General features: G+C 41.4%; 1 protein-coding gene across 4 annotated transcripts in view; it reads left to right on the top strand.

Moving 5' to 3' along the window:
* The first annotated feature begins 302 nt into the window (after window positions 1–302).
* Window positions 303–19,883, top strand: part of dpy19l3 (dpy-19 like C-mannosyltransferase 3) — a 51,337-nt gene continuing 31,756 nt past the window's right edge. For 2 of the 4 annotated variants that reach the window (XM_034571002.1, XM_034570993.1), the window contains exons 1-8: window positions 303–1,006; window positions 3,376–3,503; window positions 11,063–11,153; window positions 14,237–14,358; window positions 14,977–15,122; window positions 18,293–18,416; window positions 18,656–18,790; window positions 19,617–19,748. In XM_034571002.1, coding sequence (XP_034426893.1) covers window positions 889–1,006; window positions 3,376–3,503; window positions 11,063–11,153; window positions 14,237–14,358; window positions 14,977–15,122; window positions 18,293–18,416; window positions 18,656–18,790; window positions 19,617–19,748 — 996 coding nt within the window. In that variant the 5' untranslated portion in view covers window positions 303–888. Of the gene's footprint in view, window positions 1,007–3,375; window positions 3,504–7,254; window positions 8,958–11,062; window positions 11,154–14,236; window positions 14,359–14,976; window positions 15,123–18,292; window positions 18,417–18,655; window positions 18,791–19,616; window positions 19,749–19,883 lie in introns of those variants that run through there. The other 2 variants (XM_034570983.1, XM_034570990.1) reach the window with 2 other exon arrangements.

Here is a 19,883-nt window from a genome sequence, read left to right as displayed (position 1 = left end):
ACTTATTATATTAATGTCGAGCTTGTGCACAGATAAGAAAATGAAATTAACCCGATGACAGAAAACGTCTGTCTCCTCCAGCACAGGATGACTTATTAACCAAAACTCCTGCCTTTCGCGCGAAGCCAAATCTCCGCGCTTTTATTTTGAAGGCGGCCTCTCCCGTGTTCCGGTGTGGTCCCGGGCTGAACCGTGGTGCGGGTAAGAGGAGCTGACCGACGCTTTGTACCGGGAGGGGCTGGAAAAGACGAGAGAAAATGAAGGGACGAGGGCGATAGAGAGACGTAGAGGAGGAGGGAGGTAGAGAGGAGCCGCCGGTCGGACCGTCCTACCGGAGGAGGAGGAGGAGGAGGAGGCTGGAGCATGTACCGCCGGGCTCTGCTCTCTTTGTCGCCGCGAAGACAGACTGAAAACCCGGCGTCCATGACGGGAGCGCGCCTTGCTGTACAATACACATTGATAACAATGATGATGAATGAGGCTGTAGCGTAGGAGTTTGAACCTGTCGCACTCTGATCGAAATCTCGGCGTCACCGCCCGCATCACCGGTGACGCTCATGTCCCTTCTCGCGTCTCATCGCGGACTCCGGCGTAGACTGTGATCTTGACCGCGGCGGGATGCGCGCAGTAAGCGGGTGATGGTGGTGCAGCCTGTGCAGCTCGGGCCTGACTGGGCGTTTGAATGAACGGCTGCAGACACTGAGGGGAAACCCACAGCGGCTCTGATCGCCCCTTGCTGTGCTCCACACCGCAGCTGTGTGTGCGTGTGTGCGTTTAGAGCAAATCCAGATTGAAAGGTTTAGGTGTGGGTGTGTGTGTGTGGACATCAGTGTGGGTCCAGTCAGACCGCAGCACCGCCCCTGTCTGCTCCGCTCCCAGTGTTTCAACATGACAGCGCTGCGTCAGCGGAAGGGCAGCAAGGGGAAGGAGCAGCCCCCCGGTGCAGAGTGTCAGCCCCAGCAGGCCAACTGTTGCACCGACCACCACGCAGAGAAGGTGCTGCACGGTGAGTGTGTCCTCCTCCTCCTCCTCCTCCACCTCCACCTCCACCGAGCTCAGTTCCATACACAGCAGCAGCAGCAGCAGCAGCACAGTGGCTGCAGGGTCCACCTCATCAGAAGGAGGGGTGAGCCTGCTTGGCAGCCGTCCACCCCCCTGCTGAAGTGCCTTTGAGCCGATCCAGCTCCAGGGCCAGTGTTCAGTCTGTGAGGCTGACCTCTGACCCTCTGTGGGTGCAGAGTGGGATGGACAGTTCTCAAAAGGGTTTAAATGCCACATTCTTCATAATTCACTGCTGTCTAACTAGTACACCTGCAGTGGCTACACAACTGGTCAATGGTCTGCTCTTTTCAGCCCTGATGACCACTCAAAGCTCTTTACAGCGAAGGTTTAGCCATTCACACACACACACACACACACACACACACACACACACACAAGGTGCATCTATGTGCAGCTCTTTCTCTACCACACACATTCCTGCCACAGTTCATTATCTTGCCCAAGGACACTTCAGGATGTGGATAAAGGAGCCTGGGATTGAACCACTGACATTCTCGTCAGTGGACGATCCGCTCTATCTCCTGAGCCAAAGCCATATGCAGTCTCCTCCTGCTTGAGTTGAATCCTTGTAGGGTGTGTAGAATAATGAAATGAAAATCTGTATTCCACAGGTTTAAATATATATAATTGACATTAATAGTCATAATATTACATATAATAATCTGTATTTTACTAGTATCCAGTGAACAGTCTAATTCATAATGGTTACATTTCAATTAGGCCTATGAATTCAAATGGGCCTGTGTTGTGGAAGTTGACTCAGTGATGTGACTTACTTAATAATGTGCAGTTGTCATAGTCATTAAAGTCTTAACTAATGTTGTGCCATAATGCATCAAACGTGATACCATAAAATGGTGTGCCTTTCGGCATTCAATAAATTTGGTTATCAAAATAAAATATTAGATATTAATATTTTATTATTAATATTAAATAATAGCTTTAATTGATTAAAGTTACCTCGGGGCACCACCCTTCAAAGGAAGGGAAAAGATAGCCAATTTATTGATTAAGTCTCATAGATTAAGGTTCTAACTACAAATTTTGGAACTCTGATTAACAATTAAATTAATAACTATAACCAAAATTACCATATAGATAGTTAGCTAAGTTGAAAGATATGGGGTTCTTGACAGTGTAGAGGTTGGCGAAATTCACTTATGCAACATTAATAAAAAACATTTGTGAAAGAAAAACATTTATTATGAATATAATAAAGTATAAAAACACAAATTACTAACGGTCTAATTGCTAAACAAAGATAGGTATGTGTGTATACATGTGTGTGTGTGTCTGTGTGAGTCAGCGTGCTTTCAAGATGGTGGCTGGCCAAAGAGATAACACCCGTCCCCCACCTATTGGAATGTTTACGACCTGTAGAGATAATGAGGTGAAGAGTTATGCGTGTGTCTGTGTGTGTGCCAAATTAGAGGAAGTTACTAGATTGGATGCAACGAAAGACTGTGAAGAGCATAACAGACTAACATTACTTTCTCAATAACTTGTACCCAAAATATCACAACACCACAAATCAAACTTATAAACCTCACACAGAATCGAATAAACAGTCTTGCTTAGCCTAGTGTAATTATTAAGCCCAGTTGTGTTACCAGTCCGTGGAAAGGGGAAAAAGGAAGTTGCTGTGCAGTTCGCAGTTTTGTGTCGTCTTGCTGGTTTCGGTTGAGCGGTATAGCTCAGTTGCTGGCTGAAGTTTTCCTGCATGACATCGAGTCGCTGCTAGGACATTGGTAGAGCTTGGAGGGCGAGGAGGTTTCCTTGCTGAGATGAGCTGGAAGCTGCACCTTTGTGCTCCTCTCGAAGAGTTGGATGGGAAGAGAAGATGTGAGCTGGAGAAGAGGCTCCACAGCCTTCCCTCCTGTGGAAGGATCGTAGGAAGAGGCAGGAGAGGCTCGACAGCCTTCTCTCCGTTGAGGGACTTTAGAAAGAGAGAGATCGAGAGCGAGAAGCTGGAGAACTTAGCTTATATTGGCCCGGTGACCTCACAGGTCATGGGGTCCAGAGTGACCAATGGGAGTTGAAACCTGTGTCCCTGGGGGGGGTTTCCACCCCTCTGTGTGAAGTTGATGCCCTCTGGGACATTGAGTTCCTTGCTCTGGTTTTTAATGGCCCCTGGGAGACGGAGTCCTGGAGGGACATGCTGCTTCCGGCTTTGATGGCACATGTAGGCCGAAGTGTGGTTTCACACAAAACCATGGCCCAACACTAATGACATAAACATTGACTCTTTTCCATTTAAGTGTTTTTAAAAGTTATGAAAACTTCACTTGACAAACCACAACTTAATGCTTGCAGGTGATTGGTCGTGGGGGTCAATAGTGTGGACCTCTGTTGGCTGGTCTGTTTCTGTTGGTCTTGGCCTGCTATGCTGTATCTACGTGGCCACACTACATGAGAACGACCTTTGGTTCTCCAACATCAAGGTAATGACCCATCTCTTTGCCTATCATAAAAAATGTCTGCTGTGAAAAAAGCTCACTGCAGTCATCTGTCAAAGATCGACCAATGAAACGGTCAGGTGTTTGCTCCAGGTTTTTTGACAGATGCTTTTTCATTTACGGATTAGACCAAGAGGTCCCAAACGCTTCAAAATAACTGTGCAAGGGTCACATGACCACCATCATTTCAAAGGATATTTATGTGTATCAGAATCCTGATGATCAGTATTTCTTTTTGCTTTTTGAATAATTATGGCTAAAGTATGGCATGTAGAATTGTTTTTAAACTGCATTTGATTTCTGGAAATCCTTGTTCTGTGTCTTGTCATCCTCCTGGGGTCCTGACCCCAAGTTTCAGGAACCACTGGATTAGACAGGAGTTTTTTTTGTGTACCAACCATCAAAGTACCAGCAACAACGACAAACAACTGAAGATTGAGTGTAAAACATTGCACCAGAAAACACTAGCGGTTATTCCACATGTATATGTTATGTTTATGCAGCAATTATCACAAGTACATATAATGTACTTACCTGTAGCAGTCAAAATATAAATTGGCAGATTTTTTAAGGGAGCTTTGATTTTCCCTTTACACCAGATTGATTGAATTAGTGTTAATATTTACCAGAGTTACTATAAAAGATATTTATGGTGATTTTTCAAGCTCTCTGAACACTGATTGTGTGCCGTAATACAAATGTAGACAGAAAGCCTGTATATATGCCTCTTTGAAACTTTCTTCTTCAGGAAGAAGATCTGGGAACACGTGTTCTTTTTGTGTTTTTTATGAGCCTCCTATAAATCAGACACTTTTATATAGAGGTCATCTTAGGTTTTGACATCCATGTGTTAGACTCATCCACCACATCACATGTGGTTATTTACTGGTGGAAAATATTTCAGGGTTTGAGTTTCTGAAAGCTAAAAGATTCATATCACTTTTACTGTTTATCCAAAGAGGAAATGTAGCTTCAGTAGAAATGCCAACCGTCTCATCCATGTTTCTCTTAAAAATAAACCGCAAACACGTCATAAACTCCTGAAGTGAGGTGATTATTTTTCCATGATCTGCAGAGGATTGATTTTCAGGCCTGTTCATTGAACCACATGAAGTCCTGAAACACCAAACAACCAGTCCTTCTTAGAGCCTGTTCAGTGCTGAACAGCAGCAGAACATAGTGCCCTGCCAGATATGATGTAATTTTGAAATTCTCCTGCCAGAGCTTCACCAGCCCTCCAGTTGACATGGCAGAACAGATTGCTGTCATAGTCGCAGCTGGGGCAAAATGGAAATGAACATTGTTCCCATGTGCGGTTTGTGCCTCATTTCAAGGTGAGGTATTGTTCATTTGTTATGATAGAAGTATGAGTCATGAGTTTCAGTCTCATGCTGTGTGTTCTGTGTTTAATGATATCACAGGATGACCTTATGTATAAAAATGGCTCTGAATAGGGCTGGCGATGCGTATCGTGTTACAGGGCTGTTGTGATTCAATATCCTACAATATATTGTGATACTGTCAGCAAGGAGATGAGAGAGAATACTGCAATTTAATAAAATTGTAACAATTTCATCTGAAGTGTTTTTTTTTTTAGTTTTATTCAACTTTTAATTGGGTTTTCATTTAGGGAACACGTACAGAAAAAAAGAAGAACATACCCCCAAAAAATGATGGGTATAAACAAAAATGAAGAAAACAACACCAACATAAACATCCTGGGGAGGATGTGTCTTTTATATATATAACATTGTCTGTGTACATACAGTTTAAGGTACTTACTTTCACATGCACTCATACTTAACATATAGCATATATTCTCAGGTCTACTTTACATGCTTTAGCATGTGCATATCCATAGGCACTTGTTTACATCAGCCTGTGGTGGGAGAGAAAACTATTCTAAAATGAAAAAAAACATCCTTAACATGGTCGTATTACTGTTAAACAAAATCAGGTCTTTTACTTGACACGTAGATAAACCATTTTGACCAATTGTCTTCAAAAATATCAACTTGAGTTCTTAATTTAAATGTAATTCTCTCCATTGTATAGATATTGTAAACTATCTCAATCCACTCATTCATGATTGGTACGTCTGTCTTAAGTCAACTTGCCTGCAACTAGCAACACCCTTAACATATATTTATCTTTCTTTGCACAATGAAGTTCTTCTAGATGCCCAAAGTACATTGTATTGTTTTTGTATCTGAAAGTGGACCAGGTGTTGAGATTTGGATCAAGTCCAAAGAATGGATACTGTACACACCCCTAACCATAACAGAAGTCTTCTTGGTGTGAAAAATGATACGTCCGTGTTCAAGTAATTCCTCAGCAGACATTCAATTCAATTAGAACACACACTGTTTCAGAATTCAATTTTATCTTAATCACAGAACAGACTGCCCTCTTTGGGAGGAGAGCGTGAGGAATCAAACAAAACAACTGAACAGGCAGGCGGTTAGAACTGTACGACTCAGAATTTGTCAGCATCTGTCAGCAGTAACATGCTGTGCCCAGAGCTTCATCTGTGTCCCATGCAAATGTGAAGTGTTTCTTGACCCACATAGAGACGATCTGATCCTGCAGTGGATCCTTGCTGAGTTTTTGTCTCTGGAAGACAAAACAGCCCATCCAGTTAATTAAGCAGAGTCTGCATAGACACAGTTTGTGGTCCTACGCTGTCTTGTTCCTGTTTATGTGTCTTGTGTGTGAAGGGAAGAGGGAGACAGGTGCTTTCATTTATAATGAATGCAGGTCACTTTACAGGCCTGCTGAACATTTCCCCGAAATGTTCCCACATAAGATGGCTCCTGGCTGACATCATCACATATTTCAGACACGTGTTTGTGTGTGTGTGTGTGGGGGGGTTGCCTTCTGTTAATGCTATCAAAAGCTGTGTGTCAGACCACGTCCACACACTGCTGGCTGATTCTGAAAATGCTCATTTTGAGTAATGGCAATGTGCGGCCACATTCAGACTGTTTTTTAGTAAAGATCGCCAGTATCATTCCCAACATTTAGATTTCCAACATGGCAGGACAGCATGTTGTACAGATAACTTCTCCTTTGGTCCTGTTCCTAAGAGCACCTGGCATTAACATGTTTCGTAGGTGAGCTAATTGCAAGTGAACAGCTTGATATGCATGCGTTCTCGTGTGGCAATAGATCATGATCGGATCTGACTTCACTGCATCACTGCTATTTTAAAAGATTACACATATTGTTTCTATTAGACGGTTCAAAAGATTCAAGATTTCAAGGTTCAAGATAAATCAATGTATGGTAAACACTGAAATATATAGTATAAAAATACAATATAGAGTCTAAAGATGAGAGCCACTAAAGTACAGTTGAGTGTTCAAAACAAACCCCAGACTGAGATGATGGAAAAGGCTTTTTCTCTCATGAATCATGAATTGGTTAAGAATCATGAAGATGGACACTGGCTGCTGCTATCACAACTTAAAATCTGAATACGAAATGACCTGAGTGTGATTTTTGTCATATGATACAGCCCTATCACTACTCTAAGTCATCTCACCAAATACTGATAAATACAGGTTCATGACAGCACTGGGCAGGTTTGTTCTTCTAAACATTTTGTCTTCGCTACACTATATCAATTATTTCACACTAATCCACCCTGGAGCTTTAAAAAAGCTCAGTTTTGTCCAAAAGGTAAACCTCAGGGTTTAGGAACTTACTGAGGACAGAGAACCAAAGAGGGGAAAAGATACATTTTCATGGACCTAACTAACTCTTGAATCAGTCCACATGCATCACATGCTACATGGTGTGGTTAACAGCTGACACACTATTCAGATGCTTGTGGTTTTGCCTGCTGTTTGAACTGTTTGCTGTTTCTCTCTCTCTCATCCCTTGTTAGCTAATGTATTTCTGTTCCTGCCTTCACAGACCTACTTGTTTCCCCTAGTTTCTCTCTTCTAGACCCCTAGTTTCTCTCTCTCTCTCCTGAGCTTGGAGTGGATGGTATAATATGAAGTTCTTCTTGTTCCTTCGCTATTTTTCTCTTTTTTTGCAACAATGCTTATTTGCACAAGTAGTCTTACAATGAGGTCAGACAGCTGGCTTCATCTGGACTCTTGAATTCATCAGGTGTGAAGTCATCTCCATGTTAGCCTCAGTTCCCAGGGGAGTTTATTACAGACGTGCTCACAGCTTGAAGCTGGTTCCAGATCCACAAAACCCTCTGACAAACGTTCCCCGTATTTTTCCTAATGATACTCCAACATGTTCCTCTCACAGCTCTCCGCCCCCCCACCCATCGTACTCTTTTCCTGCGTGCATGTGTGTTTTTATAGACAAGGGGTCACCAGTAGTCAACTCCCTTTTAATTCGCTCCCTCTGGCTGCTCCGGTTATTTACAGACCATCCAGTTGTTTGCACTCTCATGGTAGCTCAGGCTTAAACTTTGCTTTTGTCTTCATATGTAGTAGCTGTTTTGTTGAGAAATATAGCTTTTTGCTTTGAATTCTCTGTTGGAGTTTGGGGGTAAGTGGAGGTCATCCATGTTTCGGCTCTGGAGGACAAAAAATTGAGAAAAGAAGAAATAATGCCAATGCTGGACCGACCCTTGGATTCTTCAAGCACCACATCAGGGAGATGGGAGTTATTCAAAGACCCATAAAGAAGAAATGGTAACAGAGAGAGACAGAGAGAAGACGATGGCTGCCTTTGGAGAAATGAACTCGCTGTCAAGGTAATGAGCAATGTGTGAACCTGTTAACTAGGCGTATTCTCTCTGACCTTAATTTAAACTGGGGATTAGCCATCTCATCAGAGTTCTTGGTGAGAAGCCAAAGCTTGTTTTGCCTTTGGCAAACTCAAAAGAAGGATTGGAAAGGAAACTAGCTGCTCATTCCCTCAGAGAAAGCTTTTGCATATTTCCTTTGGCAAGGAACTTGAAGTGATTAAAAGGCTAATTTATTTGGACTGACTTCAAGAAAAGAAAAACACACCGCATTTACATGTATTACCGTAATGGATTTGGATCAGTTCTATTGCTTAACCCAGGAGCATCCTGTTTATCTACCTGAATTCAGCTCATCAAAGGATCCAAGAACTTATTGATAGTCTCCGTCCTCGCAGGCAATGGAGCTTCGTAAGAGACTTAAGCGGAACAAGCTAAAACACAAGTTTGGCCTTTCACAAGATGCACCAGCTGAGGGGAGCTGCAGCAGTAACATGATGTTGGGGAAAGCAAGATCTCATGGCCCCCAGGAGGGGGATAGAAGGAACGTTTCTCTGTTTGGAGGATCAGGGACGTGTTCCGGTTCAGGCAACCCACCCCAGTGGCCTTGGGGACTGCGTGTTTCCATGGCAACAGGGCTGTTACTGGCTGTCCTGCTGGCGGTGACTCAGGCCTGGTGCGTTAACTCCTTACATGAGAATCTGCTGTGGTTCTCTCAGCTCATGGTAGGAGTTGTATTATTTGTACACACATACACACACGTATATACCAAAATACAAAATACGTAGTATGTCCCCTGTTTGCTTTAATGACAGCATGCACCTGATTCATTTGAAGGAGATATATTATGCTCATATTCAGGTTCATAATTTTAATTTGGATTATTGCTGCTCTTTTAGCCTCTGTCCGAAACACTTGGTTTTAGCTCCTGTCTCTTTATCGCCTTTCCTGTTCTGATTGGTCATTGCCCTCCTTCACATGTTCTTTTTATCTTTGTTTGACTAACTGCATTATGAAAATGTGGGGTCATGTGGTAAATGTATATTTGTAGCTATTCTCTAGTCTTACGGACCACTCGAAGCGCCTTACAGTACGCTCTTTTGCCCCATTCACACACATTGTGAATACAGTGTGTACATACAGTGCATCTATGTACAGCACCTTGTCTATGAGAAGGGGCAATTTTGTGCTCCAGTATCTTGCCCAAGTGATTGAACTGCTGACCTTCCTGTTAGAGAATTGTACTTACTTGATTCTTGTTGTTATGGGTTTGTACCCTCATTGTTGAATGCATTTATTGTAGTTGCTTTGATTAAAAGCATCAGCTAAATGAAACGTAATGTTATGTAATGTAAAGAGGACGACCACGCTGCCCCATATGAAATCATGATTGTGCAGAACTATTGTCTGGACCACTGATGAGGTGTTTTAGGAGCTTTTTATGTTTTCTGTTGAGAGAGAGGATACTTTTTACCTATGTAAATCTTTTACATGCACAAAAAATGCACAATAAACCCGAGGAAAGAAAAACTGAAAAAGCATCTTCTATCTCCTTTAACAAGTGGGTAAAATACCTGATGACCCCTGCTATCCCAGCATGATTTGACCATGTTCCAAAGACCTTTGGGTTAGGGTTGGGGCTTTTCTATCCCTCGGGAAACAATGCTGAACCAGTTTCTGCAAAGCGTTTTAGTCTTCTGTGGACTGCCACCGTAGTTAAGCCATGAATTGATTCTGAGGAAGCCCCTGACAATGTCCGGGGCTTGTCACACAGACATTTGCATTCTCACATACAGCCCCTCTGGAGAATGTCAGGAGATTTTCCGTTCAGTGTCAAGAGTTCAGTGCATGTCTGAAAGCAGCTTAATGGACTAGTACTTGTAGAATATGGTCAGAATGGAAAAGTGCATCAGCAGCTAGTTAATGGTAGTTGTTGTTGCCTTGTGCCCTGCATGTGCTTGACTAACTGACTAGTTATGATGATCTTCAGGACATCTGCCACAGGAATCAGATATCCTTACGAGTTAAATTCATCCATCAGTTCCTCTGAAGTCATAGAGATATGTGTGTAGGCGTTGGGCTACACGCTGCAGGAAAATTTAAGAGAACATTTTACGTGCATATTGTCTTTGACCATCATTTTTTATGTATTTGTCAGCATAATAGCTTTATTTTTAATGCAAATTAAAATATTTTGGGCTGTCTCCCTATTTGTCATTTAGGCAACATAGTGTTGTACCAATTTTGTGTCCATTAGTGGTTTTTCATGGTCTTTTTTAAATGAGCTGTTTTTTTTACAAGTCATTACTGGAAAAAGAATCCCCTCAATGGCATCGTAATAACACTTGATTGTGTATTGGTTTTTAAGAAGCACATTTCAAGATCAAAGGCAGTGACTGCATTCGTCTGTGGAGGAACAGTAGTCCTGGAGAAACAATTTGACAGACTGAGACAGAGTTTAAATCACGTAACTCTGTGCCAAAGAAATCTATCACAATAATCAAATACTTTTTGTCAAGCACAGCCGTAAAAGCTATTTACAAAGAGAACATGATATAAATACTCTGCAGCTGGTTGTCAACTGTGTGCTCCCTCTTTTTAACCCCGCATTGGAAACAGTGATCATGCATAGCAAGCAGTTAACCTCCTGGGAAGCCAAACACATAAACACACACATAGTGTTACCTGTCTTATTGTTGCAGATTACGATTGTATGAGCTGCTTTGCCTCTATCTCCAGTGTTTCTGTCATGCCAGGATATCTGTTTTCCATATTACAGAGAACAGAAGGATGTGGTTCCACACAGACAAATTCCCTTTTTTGCTTTCAGGAAGTGGAGCGGGAGATTTCCTTTCGGACAGAGTGCGGACTGTACTACTCCTACTACAAGCAAATGTTGCAGGCCCCGAGCATACAGGAAGGTATACACATTACAATATATGTTTGTGGTGATGTGTCATTTTCTACCCTACACCAACATTAGCAGGTATAAACGTGGGTAAACCCCCTAAAAGCTTTGTTTCCCCTCTTCTGTCATGCTGGACGTCACGAACATCCCGGAAACTGAGTAACTCTCTCACCTCGCTGTCTTGCCCAATTAGCACGTTCACCCAGGTGACATGTTTCCATCACTGCCAAGCTGATAAAAACCAGTGTCTACTGCAATGTCAATTGAGTGGTTTTAGTGAATTCTATCCATTCCCATTGCAGACAAAAGCCAGATGTTAGTTGGTTCTTTGACCAGTGGAAAAGGGGCTTTACAAAAGTAACTTATCAGTATATCTAAGGCCTAGAAACATATCGTCAATGCTCTACATTATCTTATCAGGTAACAGGGTTCAAAAAAGCTCAGACCTCTGACATCATCACAGTTCAGGCCAAGGTAAGCAGCTCTGTTTGATTGGGCAAGATTTACATCTGTGCGACTTCAGTCAGTGTAACATGAGTAAACAGTATGTTTGCCAGACACACGCTTGCTCAACTCCATTCTAGAAGCCTAATATTAATGGTATTATCTCATATTGTCATACTTATACTGTTATCCCCATTTTTGGACATGCAGATTTAGCCTTTGTGCTTTTTGGATCATATGCAGTCGTTCATCTCAGCTCTCATGTTTTAAATTACATTATATTAGTTGGTTAAAAAGAGTAACTTAAGCAAACAGTGTTTATCAAACAGTCAATTAGGGTCACAACAGGACAATGACAGTATAAATATAGATTTTTTGAGAATTGGTACTTTGTGACACTGCTATAGCTATAACCATTATAAAGTAATATCTCAGAATGGCCAGTCTAAATTTAACATTTTGTTTGCATGGATAAAAACACCAGATGGTTGTCTCGACCTACTCCTACAAGGAAAAAGAAACTTTTCCCCTCCATTTTCATACCAGACCAAACAAATCACTGCAGTTTCTCATGACGCACAGTCTGCTCTGTAGGAAATTAGTCAAATTATTTTCTTCCCATTATCATTTAGAATTCCTCATTGGAAACAGGCCTAATTTTCCACTAAGCCAAATAACTGAGCTGTAAGGTAGCCAGTAGAGGAACTGGCTGACGTCTCCCCCTGTGGCCCTCTGTGTTTTTAGAAGCGTGGATAGGAGAGAAGGATAAAGGAGGCAAGATGGGTTAGAGGAGAACTGCGGGAGCAAAGGATGAGAGAAGGAAGGAGCAAAGCAGAGGGGTGTAGCGAAATTGGCAGTGGATGTGTACCCACTTTGTCTATGTAAAGCAGTGATGGTGTTCATGGTCTTACATGGCTCAAGAACACAGCAGGGATCAGGCTGACACATCCCAGTGTGCAGCAGGAAGTCAGCTCTCTGCTGCTGCTCTGCTGTCCCACTTTGTTTCAGTCAAATCAAATACATTGCAATGATACTGCACCCAGTGTCCAATTTGGAGCAATGATGCCAGTCTGTGGTGGGTACCACTCATTTAATGTGGCAGGATAATGCCATTGTTAAAGAATAATTCTGGATTATTACAATTAGGTCCCCCCCCCCCCCAGTTATCCTATAATACTAAAATGTATCTCACCAAAGTACTGTAATTTCTGACATAGGGCAATGCAATAACATCGTTGAAAAATAGTCAGAGTGCAAGAAGCACATTTAGTCTGACGGTTGTAAACAAAGCACCTATTTAATCAATCATAATCTGAAAAGACATCAAAGAATAAATGTTAAAATTAGAACCATCACTGCATGCAGAAATACTTTGCTTAGCTTTTACCCACTGTACTTGTACTCAGAACTTGTACTGTGCACTGAGGGATTGCTACCAATATGTCTGGTGTGTTCACTTTCAGTTTTTACATGGTGAAACAATCTGACTAGAAAACCTGCCTGTCTTCTGGCAGCTTCAAACTGCTTTCTCTATTGGATTTTGTTGTGCCAATGTTGCCGTGTTCCCAGATTTCAGTAATTACTTTGGTGAGTACAGTGTTACAGGGTTTCTGTTTTTGCAGCATTGCAATGTCTCCGTTGTAGTTATTTCTCAACAATATAGATATTAGCACACTGTAACAAAACTACAAACACAACCAACGTGGAACTGATAACTGATCGTACCTTCTGCCTGTAGTTTATGAATTATTGTGGTGTTTTGAGGTTTAGTCTTCATCAGTCTACTTCACCTTATCTTCCGTTATCTGCTGTGTAAGTAAGTCTGGGACTCCATCTCCATTCCTTTATATCTTTTGTTATCTGTCTTAATTTCCTTCATAAAAAACCCTGAATTATCCTAACTACAATAACAGATGTTTGACCACATGGGGGCAGTGGAAACACTATATAATCATCACCTTAACTTCATACAGTGAACTTGTTTGCAAACAGTTACAGATATAGAGCTTCATTAGCTCTCACACTGAAATTTTAACTTAAAAGTGAAACCAAACTATCAAACTCAAACACTCGTTGGAAGATGTTAAAAACTCCATAGAGCTGTGCTCATTCTCTCTGGGCCTCTCAGTGTAGATATTGCTTACAGACCTTTAAAGGATCTTTGGAAGAATCTCCTCTACTCTGGATCTCCTGCAGAAAATTGTTCATTTGTATGATGTCAGTGGAGGTGGTCTCGCTTCAGGCCACATCTGCCACAAAACGCTGCAGGAAACCCTGACACGTACACTGATGCTGTATTTGTGCTCACTCACTGGGGTGAACTCTCTTTTTATTTGAGAAAAAACAGCACAACCTTGCTTAGCTTTTTAAATCAACAAAGGAAGTGATGTTTAAAAGCTTTTAAGGTTGAATGCACTGATGGGTTCAGACGCTTAATTTGCTTTCAGCAATTAAAGAATTAAATCCGTGCAGAATAAATCTGTGGGTTTAGTGCTTGACAGAAATTTCAAACAGCGTTATTGTTCTGTAACAGCACCGCACTTTGAGAAACATTCATACCCTTTCCTCCCTGGTTGTCCCAAACCACTAATAATTGTTATCTGTCTATGTCACCATGGCATTTTTAAAGTGTTTTTGTGTGTGTGTTCCTAGGGCTCTCTGATTTGATCCATGACAACTTGACAGAATCCAAGAGGACCATTAATCTCCTACAGCGAATGAATATCTACCAAGAGGTCTTTCTCAGTGTTCTCTACAGATTGCTGCCCATTCAGGTAACACATCACTCAGCTGTCAGCTCTTCACAACAGGCTTGTAAAACACAAAGGATTAGAGTAATGACTGCCACTGTTCCAATGTGATTGACTGATTGATTGTTTCTGTGGCTTTTCTTGTCATTTTGGCTCATGCCATCAAGCTTTCACCTTTAAAGAAAAAATTTAAATAATATCACCAGTGTTTTAAAAATATTATTCATAATAACATTAACCACCCAAGTTATGTTTACTGCTATGAATTACAGACATTAGGAGAAAGTCGGGTATTAGAGGTGCTGTGGCATTTTAATCTTTTCGCTAACATGGCGTGGCATATTTGCACTTGGGGAGAGTTGGAGGAAAAGGTTTCTGTCATCAATTAACTGAGGAGCAGCCGCTGCGCTTCTTCACGGATCTCACTGTGTGACAAGAATGTCATGGAGTGAAATATCAGACCAAGCTTTGAAAATGCCACAGTGCTCCTGAGTGCCTGATTCTGTCGCAGCAGTCAACTCCCTGTGTGTTCATTGACACTGCCTAATGAACCAATGGTCTTTCTCTCTCTCTCTCTCTCTCTCTCTCTCTCTCTCTCTCTCTGTGTGTGCGTGTGTGTGTGTGTGTGTGTGTGTGGTCCAGTCGTATCTGGAGCCAGTGTATTTCTACATTTACACAGTGTTCTCGCTCCAAGCGGTGTATGTGATCGCTCTGTACCTCACAGCATGGCTCCTCTCTGGTTCCTGGCTGGCTGGTGCGCTCACTGGGGTCTGGTACATCCTCAACAGGTAGGTAATCCGCATAAGATGAGGGTTTATCTTCTTATTTTAGATGGCATTCGGGTGAGTCACCCCAGCTTGACAAGCTATTCAAAATCTCACAATTCTGTCTGTGTAAGCCATATTTAAGCTGCAGTATCAGTGTAAGTACAGTGTACCTAGACAGGAGACTTGCATTTTTACCATGTGTCTGACAAGCTAGTTTCTTGTAATGCCTTTTTAAAACTTGCTAGTAACAGTATTGTGATTATATATCTGTCTCTCCATCTTGCTGTATGTGAATCGCATATATCGTGACTCTACTTATCGGCTTCACACTTGCTATGTGTGTTGTTAATGGCCCAGGGGACTGCAGTGTTGAGTTTGGTGCGATTTGGACTAGAGATTCGGTCAATATTCAAATTTGTTTTACAAACAAGCGACCTGCACTCTGTTGTTGGCAGGGGTTGGCGGCGCAGTGTACCTTCTGTGGACTGAGTTGAACATAACTTCTTCTACGTCCTCACATAAACTACAGCAGTGGTTGGCAACTGGGTCAAACCAAGCATCAAAATCTCTGTGAGATCATTTTAATTATCTGATAATTTTTATCTCACCATATTGGACTGACACAGACGCAGATGGCCGGACCCCTGAGGGGTGCTGATCTTTGTCATGGCAACACCATTCATAGAATCACTTCATGTTCATGAAAAACTCCTTTTGGCAATTTGTCTTCAAAGTAAAAGCACAATCTTAGTTTTGTTGCAGCAATGCTCTATCCTGCGCAGAATAACGTAGCTTTTATTAAAAAAAGTTGTGAATTTTAATCTGAAGATTTGGTCGATAGCGACAGCTGTTCAACAACAGTTCAGTAAATCATTCAAACGCATGTTTATGAAAAACATTGACTATGAATTCTGTACTGCAGATAAACCAGGTAGGATGAACACAAAGTTTTCTAACTTCACTCTGCACCATAGGCCGTTCATAAAAACGCTCTGCACACAACGTCCAGCACACATATAATAAAAAGTGATGGCATATTGTAGAACTGTTTGAGCAGGACTCACTAATAGAAAGGAATCCTTTTGAAGTATCTCTACGGTTTTATTGAAGCAGTTCCCGAGATAAGTGTCATACAACTTTAAGAAACTTCATATCATTACACTTCAGGTACACTTTCCCAAAACACAGTTACTGTCTGACATTTCCAAGAATGTTGGCGTTATTTACATAAATTGATCAACACTTTCACCAAAATATCTCACAACTATGCGACTGTTTACTTCAAATCCTGGATGTGCTAATTACATTTTCATTGAGTTTCACACAGTTCCATCCATGTACATGAACTGATGGATGTGTGGTGTATTCTTTACAGCTTTTTTCATGTTTTCATTTACATTTTTACTTGTTATCAAGGTCTGTTTTCCATTTATTTGCTGTATAATTTATTCAGTGTTTATTATTAGTAATCAGTCCCCGATATTGTGCTCAAATGATAACTTTCCTTGCATACGTTCTACCTACTGTTTAAATCCCTTTAAACTTTTACTGTTTTAAAGTTATTGTAATACCTGCCTATTATATTGATATTTTTCTGTATCATTTTTCAATTTTGTATACTGTGTATGGGAGCTGTCAAAATAACAGATTTGGCAGTGTGATAGTCACATTTAATTCTGAGTTCTTATAAGGAAAATCAATTCAATGAATCACTCTGGCCACAAACTCCTTTGAATGAGGTCATTTTAATAGATGTTCGTTTTTATGTTAGCAGTGAATGTTTTTGAAGATGTGTTTTCATTGAGGATTCTTTCCCCTCATGGTTCAGTGGTACTGAAAATACATCGCCCTAAAAAGCAAGTCCCTCTGAATGATGAAAATCCAGCAAAGCGGTATCATGTGAGCAGAATATAAATTCAATGAAAGCCAAAACTTAACTTTGATGTGTTGCCTATTTTTTTTACTGAAGTGATTTGGACTGTGTGACTCAGGCTGCAGACCTCAGTAAATGACACAACTGATGAGAAACTTTATTGGATTCTTAATGATTTGGTCTCATGTAGTGTGAACTGGGTTAAGGACTCAGATTCGTGTGGTAAATTACTCTGCCTGCGGTTACAGTGCAAAGTTCTATTCCATGATTGATGACACAGAAAAGATATCAGATAAAGGTGTGTAAGCTGTTTGAATTTTTAATGAGCTACGCTACACCGCCAGCAAACCTTTCAAAAAAGCTGCTGTTGAGCACTTGGTATTATTACTGGTAATGTCACTGATTACTGTTAGTGGAGTAGGCGAGAGGTACATGATGCAGTTGCTCTAAACGGGTTAAATGTCCAAACACTGTAGAAAGTGACATTTACATGTCTTTTTTGATTTTTGATTATAAAGCTGCTCTGGGTGCTGTAAAATACTAGGAACGTTTTTTAACTCTGTGGAAAAATGCTCTCGGCCTCAGGAGGGAAAACAAGCTTTCAGGACTTCCAACGAAACAGTCACACAACTCGCTATGAGAACACAACTTGTAGTTCTTGTGTTTCAATTAAATGTTTCTATTATGTTTGGAACATAATGTTTAACATAACATACCATTATGTTATTTTTTTCAGTTTCCAGTCTTAATGCTAATGTCAGCTACACTTACTTCATATTTAGACTGGTGTCAATATTCTCACTCAAAAAAAGAAAGAAAGAGAAAAAAAAACCTTCTTTATTTAATTGCACTTTTCAGTCAGTGGACATGAAAACCTCTTTATTTTTTTTTTGTCTGAGTTGCTTTTGGAAATGTGACAAAAGTTGAAATAAGCTCAGAAACCCTGCTGGCATTTTCTCTGCGGGTCTTTTGGATCAATAGACAGGCGATATTTCTGTTATAATATATATATTTCTCCTATAAACAGTACAATGCAGGGCCACAGAGTTTCACAGCTTTACAAAAGTTGCACTAAGATTTGTTGGGATCAAAAAGTAAACAGCAGTGTGTGAAACATGTGAGTGTATCACCCGAAACAGTATTGAACGACAATGTACTTTTCCGAAAGGTAAAATACATTATTCGTTTTTCTTGCTCTTACAGTAGCAACTGTATGCTGTTTGCACATCATCTCAACCAAATTCCTCAGGTTGTTGTTGATTTCCACCATCCACCTTTTTCTCCAACCCTCCTTTGCTCCCTCTCTCTCTCCTTTCAGGGTAGATACCACTCGTGTGGAGTTCACCATCTCCCTCAGAGAGAACTGGTCTTTGCCCTTCCTGGCACTGCAGGTCACTGCTATCACATGTTACCTCCGGCCTCAGCTCACGGCCTTACAGCAGGTACGCACGCACACACACACACACACACACACACACACACACACACACACACACACACACACACACACACACACACACACACACACACACACGAATCAAAGTGATTGACTCACCTCATGGATTGGCCTTCATTTGGCACACTCACCCTATCAGCTCAATAATATGCTATTTGTAATATGTCATTAGTGTCCAATTAAAGATTCTAACCCAGGTCTGTTTGTGTGTGTTTCCCTCCTCAGAAGGTGATGGTGTGGTTGATGTATGTGACAACATTCTGCTTCTGTCTGACGTGGCAGTTCAACCAGTTCATCCTACTTGTGCAGGCCCTCATCATATACACCCTGGACTGTATCGACTTTTTAACAACTACACAGGTATGGATGAAGAAGGATCAATAGGGTTAATTCCGTCAATGTAGTAGCTGTGTCCTAATTCACGGGTTGCTACCTTTGGCCTACGAAGGACACAAAGCCATAGCCACAAAGCCCGAACCGAAATTAGATTGCCTGATCTATAGAGGATTTGACCGAGTTGAAGCCATATACTTACATTTTGAAGCATACTCTTCATTTGTTGGCTGCCTAGTTGCTCTGCTGTGACGCTGTTGGCCTTCAAATGCAACCTCTGAAGGTTGTGGACCCCGAATTGGGACACAGTGAGCAAATGGGAGCCAGTTACAGAAGTTGAATGAAAATTAAATGCAGAGCACACAAGCCAAAAAAGCTTTCAACCCTCTGGGTTTATTTCCACATTGTTTAGTCCATTGCACATTGGCAAATGTTAGTTTGTTGATACTTGTTGTTACTTGCACTCAACCAGTCCTGAGTCAATCTCAGCTGTTAATCATGACGTTTCACCCAAGTTTTTATAGCATCAAATAACTAATTAAAACCAATCTTACCAGAATAAACACTTGAACAAACTTCAGTGTGATATGAATGACATACAATGACAAAACCAGCTTAGAGAAAACTTTGTTCCATGTCTACTTTGACTTTTTAGTTTGGTCCATGTCCCACATGTTAACATGGAGCAGGCAGGATTTATGACCTGTACTGCATCAGCCAACAGATGGGGATCGAGATTCTTCGACTTCACATGTCGTATTTATTTACACACATGTCGATGCATCACATCTACACAAGTTGGTATACATCACTATGTGTGTGTGTGTGTGTGTGTGTTGTGTGTGTCCTCCAGGTGACCACTCTGTACCTTGTTCAAGTGTGCGGTCTGCTGAGCGTGTGGCTCCTTCAGTTCTGTAACCCCATGATACTGGGATCACTGGTCCTGAGCTTCATCGTAGCTGCACTCTTCATCAGACACTGCCAGGTTAGTGTGTGTGTGTGTGTGTGTGTGTGTGTGTGTGTGTGTGTGTGTGTGTGTGTGTGTGTGTGTGTGTGTGTGTGTGTGTGTGTGTGTGTGTGTGTGTGTGTGTGTGTAATGAGTACTGGGGATAAGAGTGAG

The sequence above is a fragment of the Hippoglossus hippoglossus genome, chromosome 3, assembly GCF_009819705.1.
Source record: "Hippoglossus hippoglossus isolate fHipHip1 chromosome 3, fHipHip1.pri, whole genome shotgun sequence".
NCBI lineage: Eukaryota > Metazoa > Chordata > Actinopteri > Pleuronectiformes > Pleuronectidae > Hippoglossus > Hippoglossus hippoglossus.
Note: the sequence above shows the minus strand (reverse complement) of the source record. Positions and strands in the feature narration are given on the sequence as shown.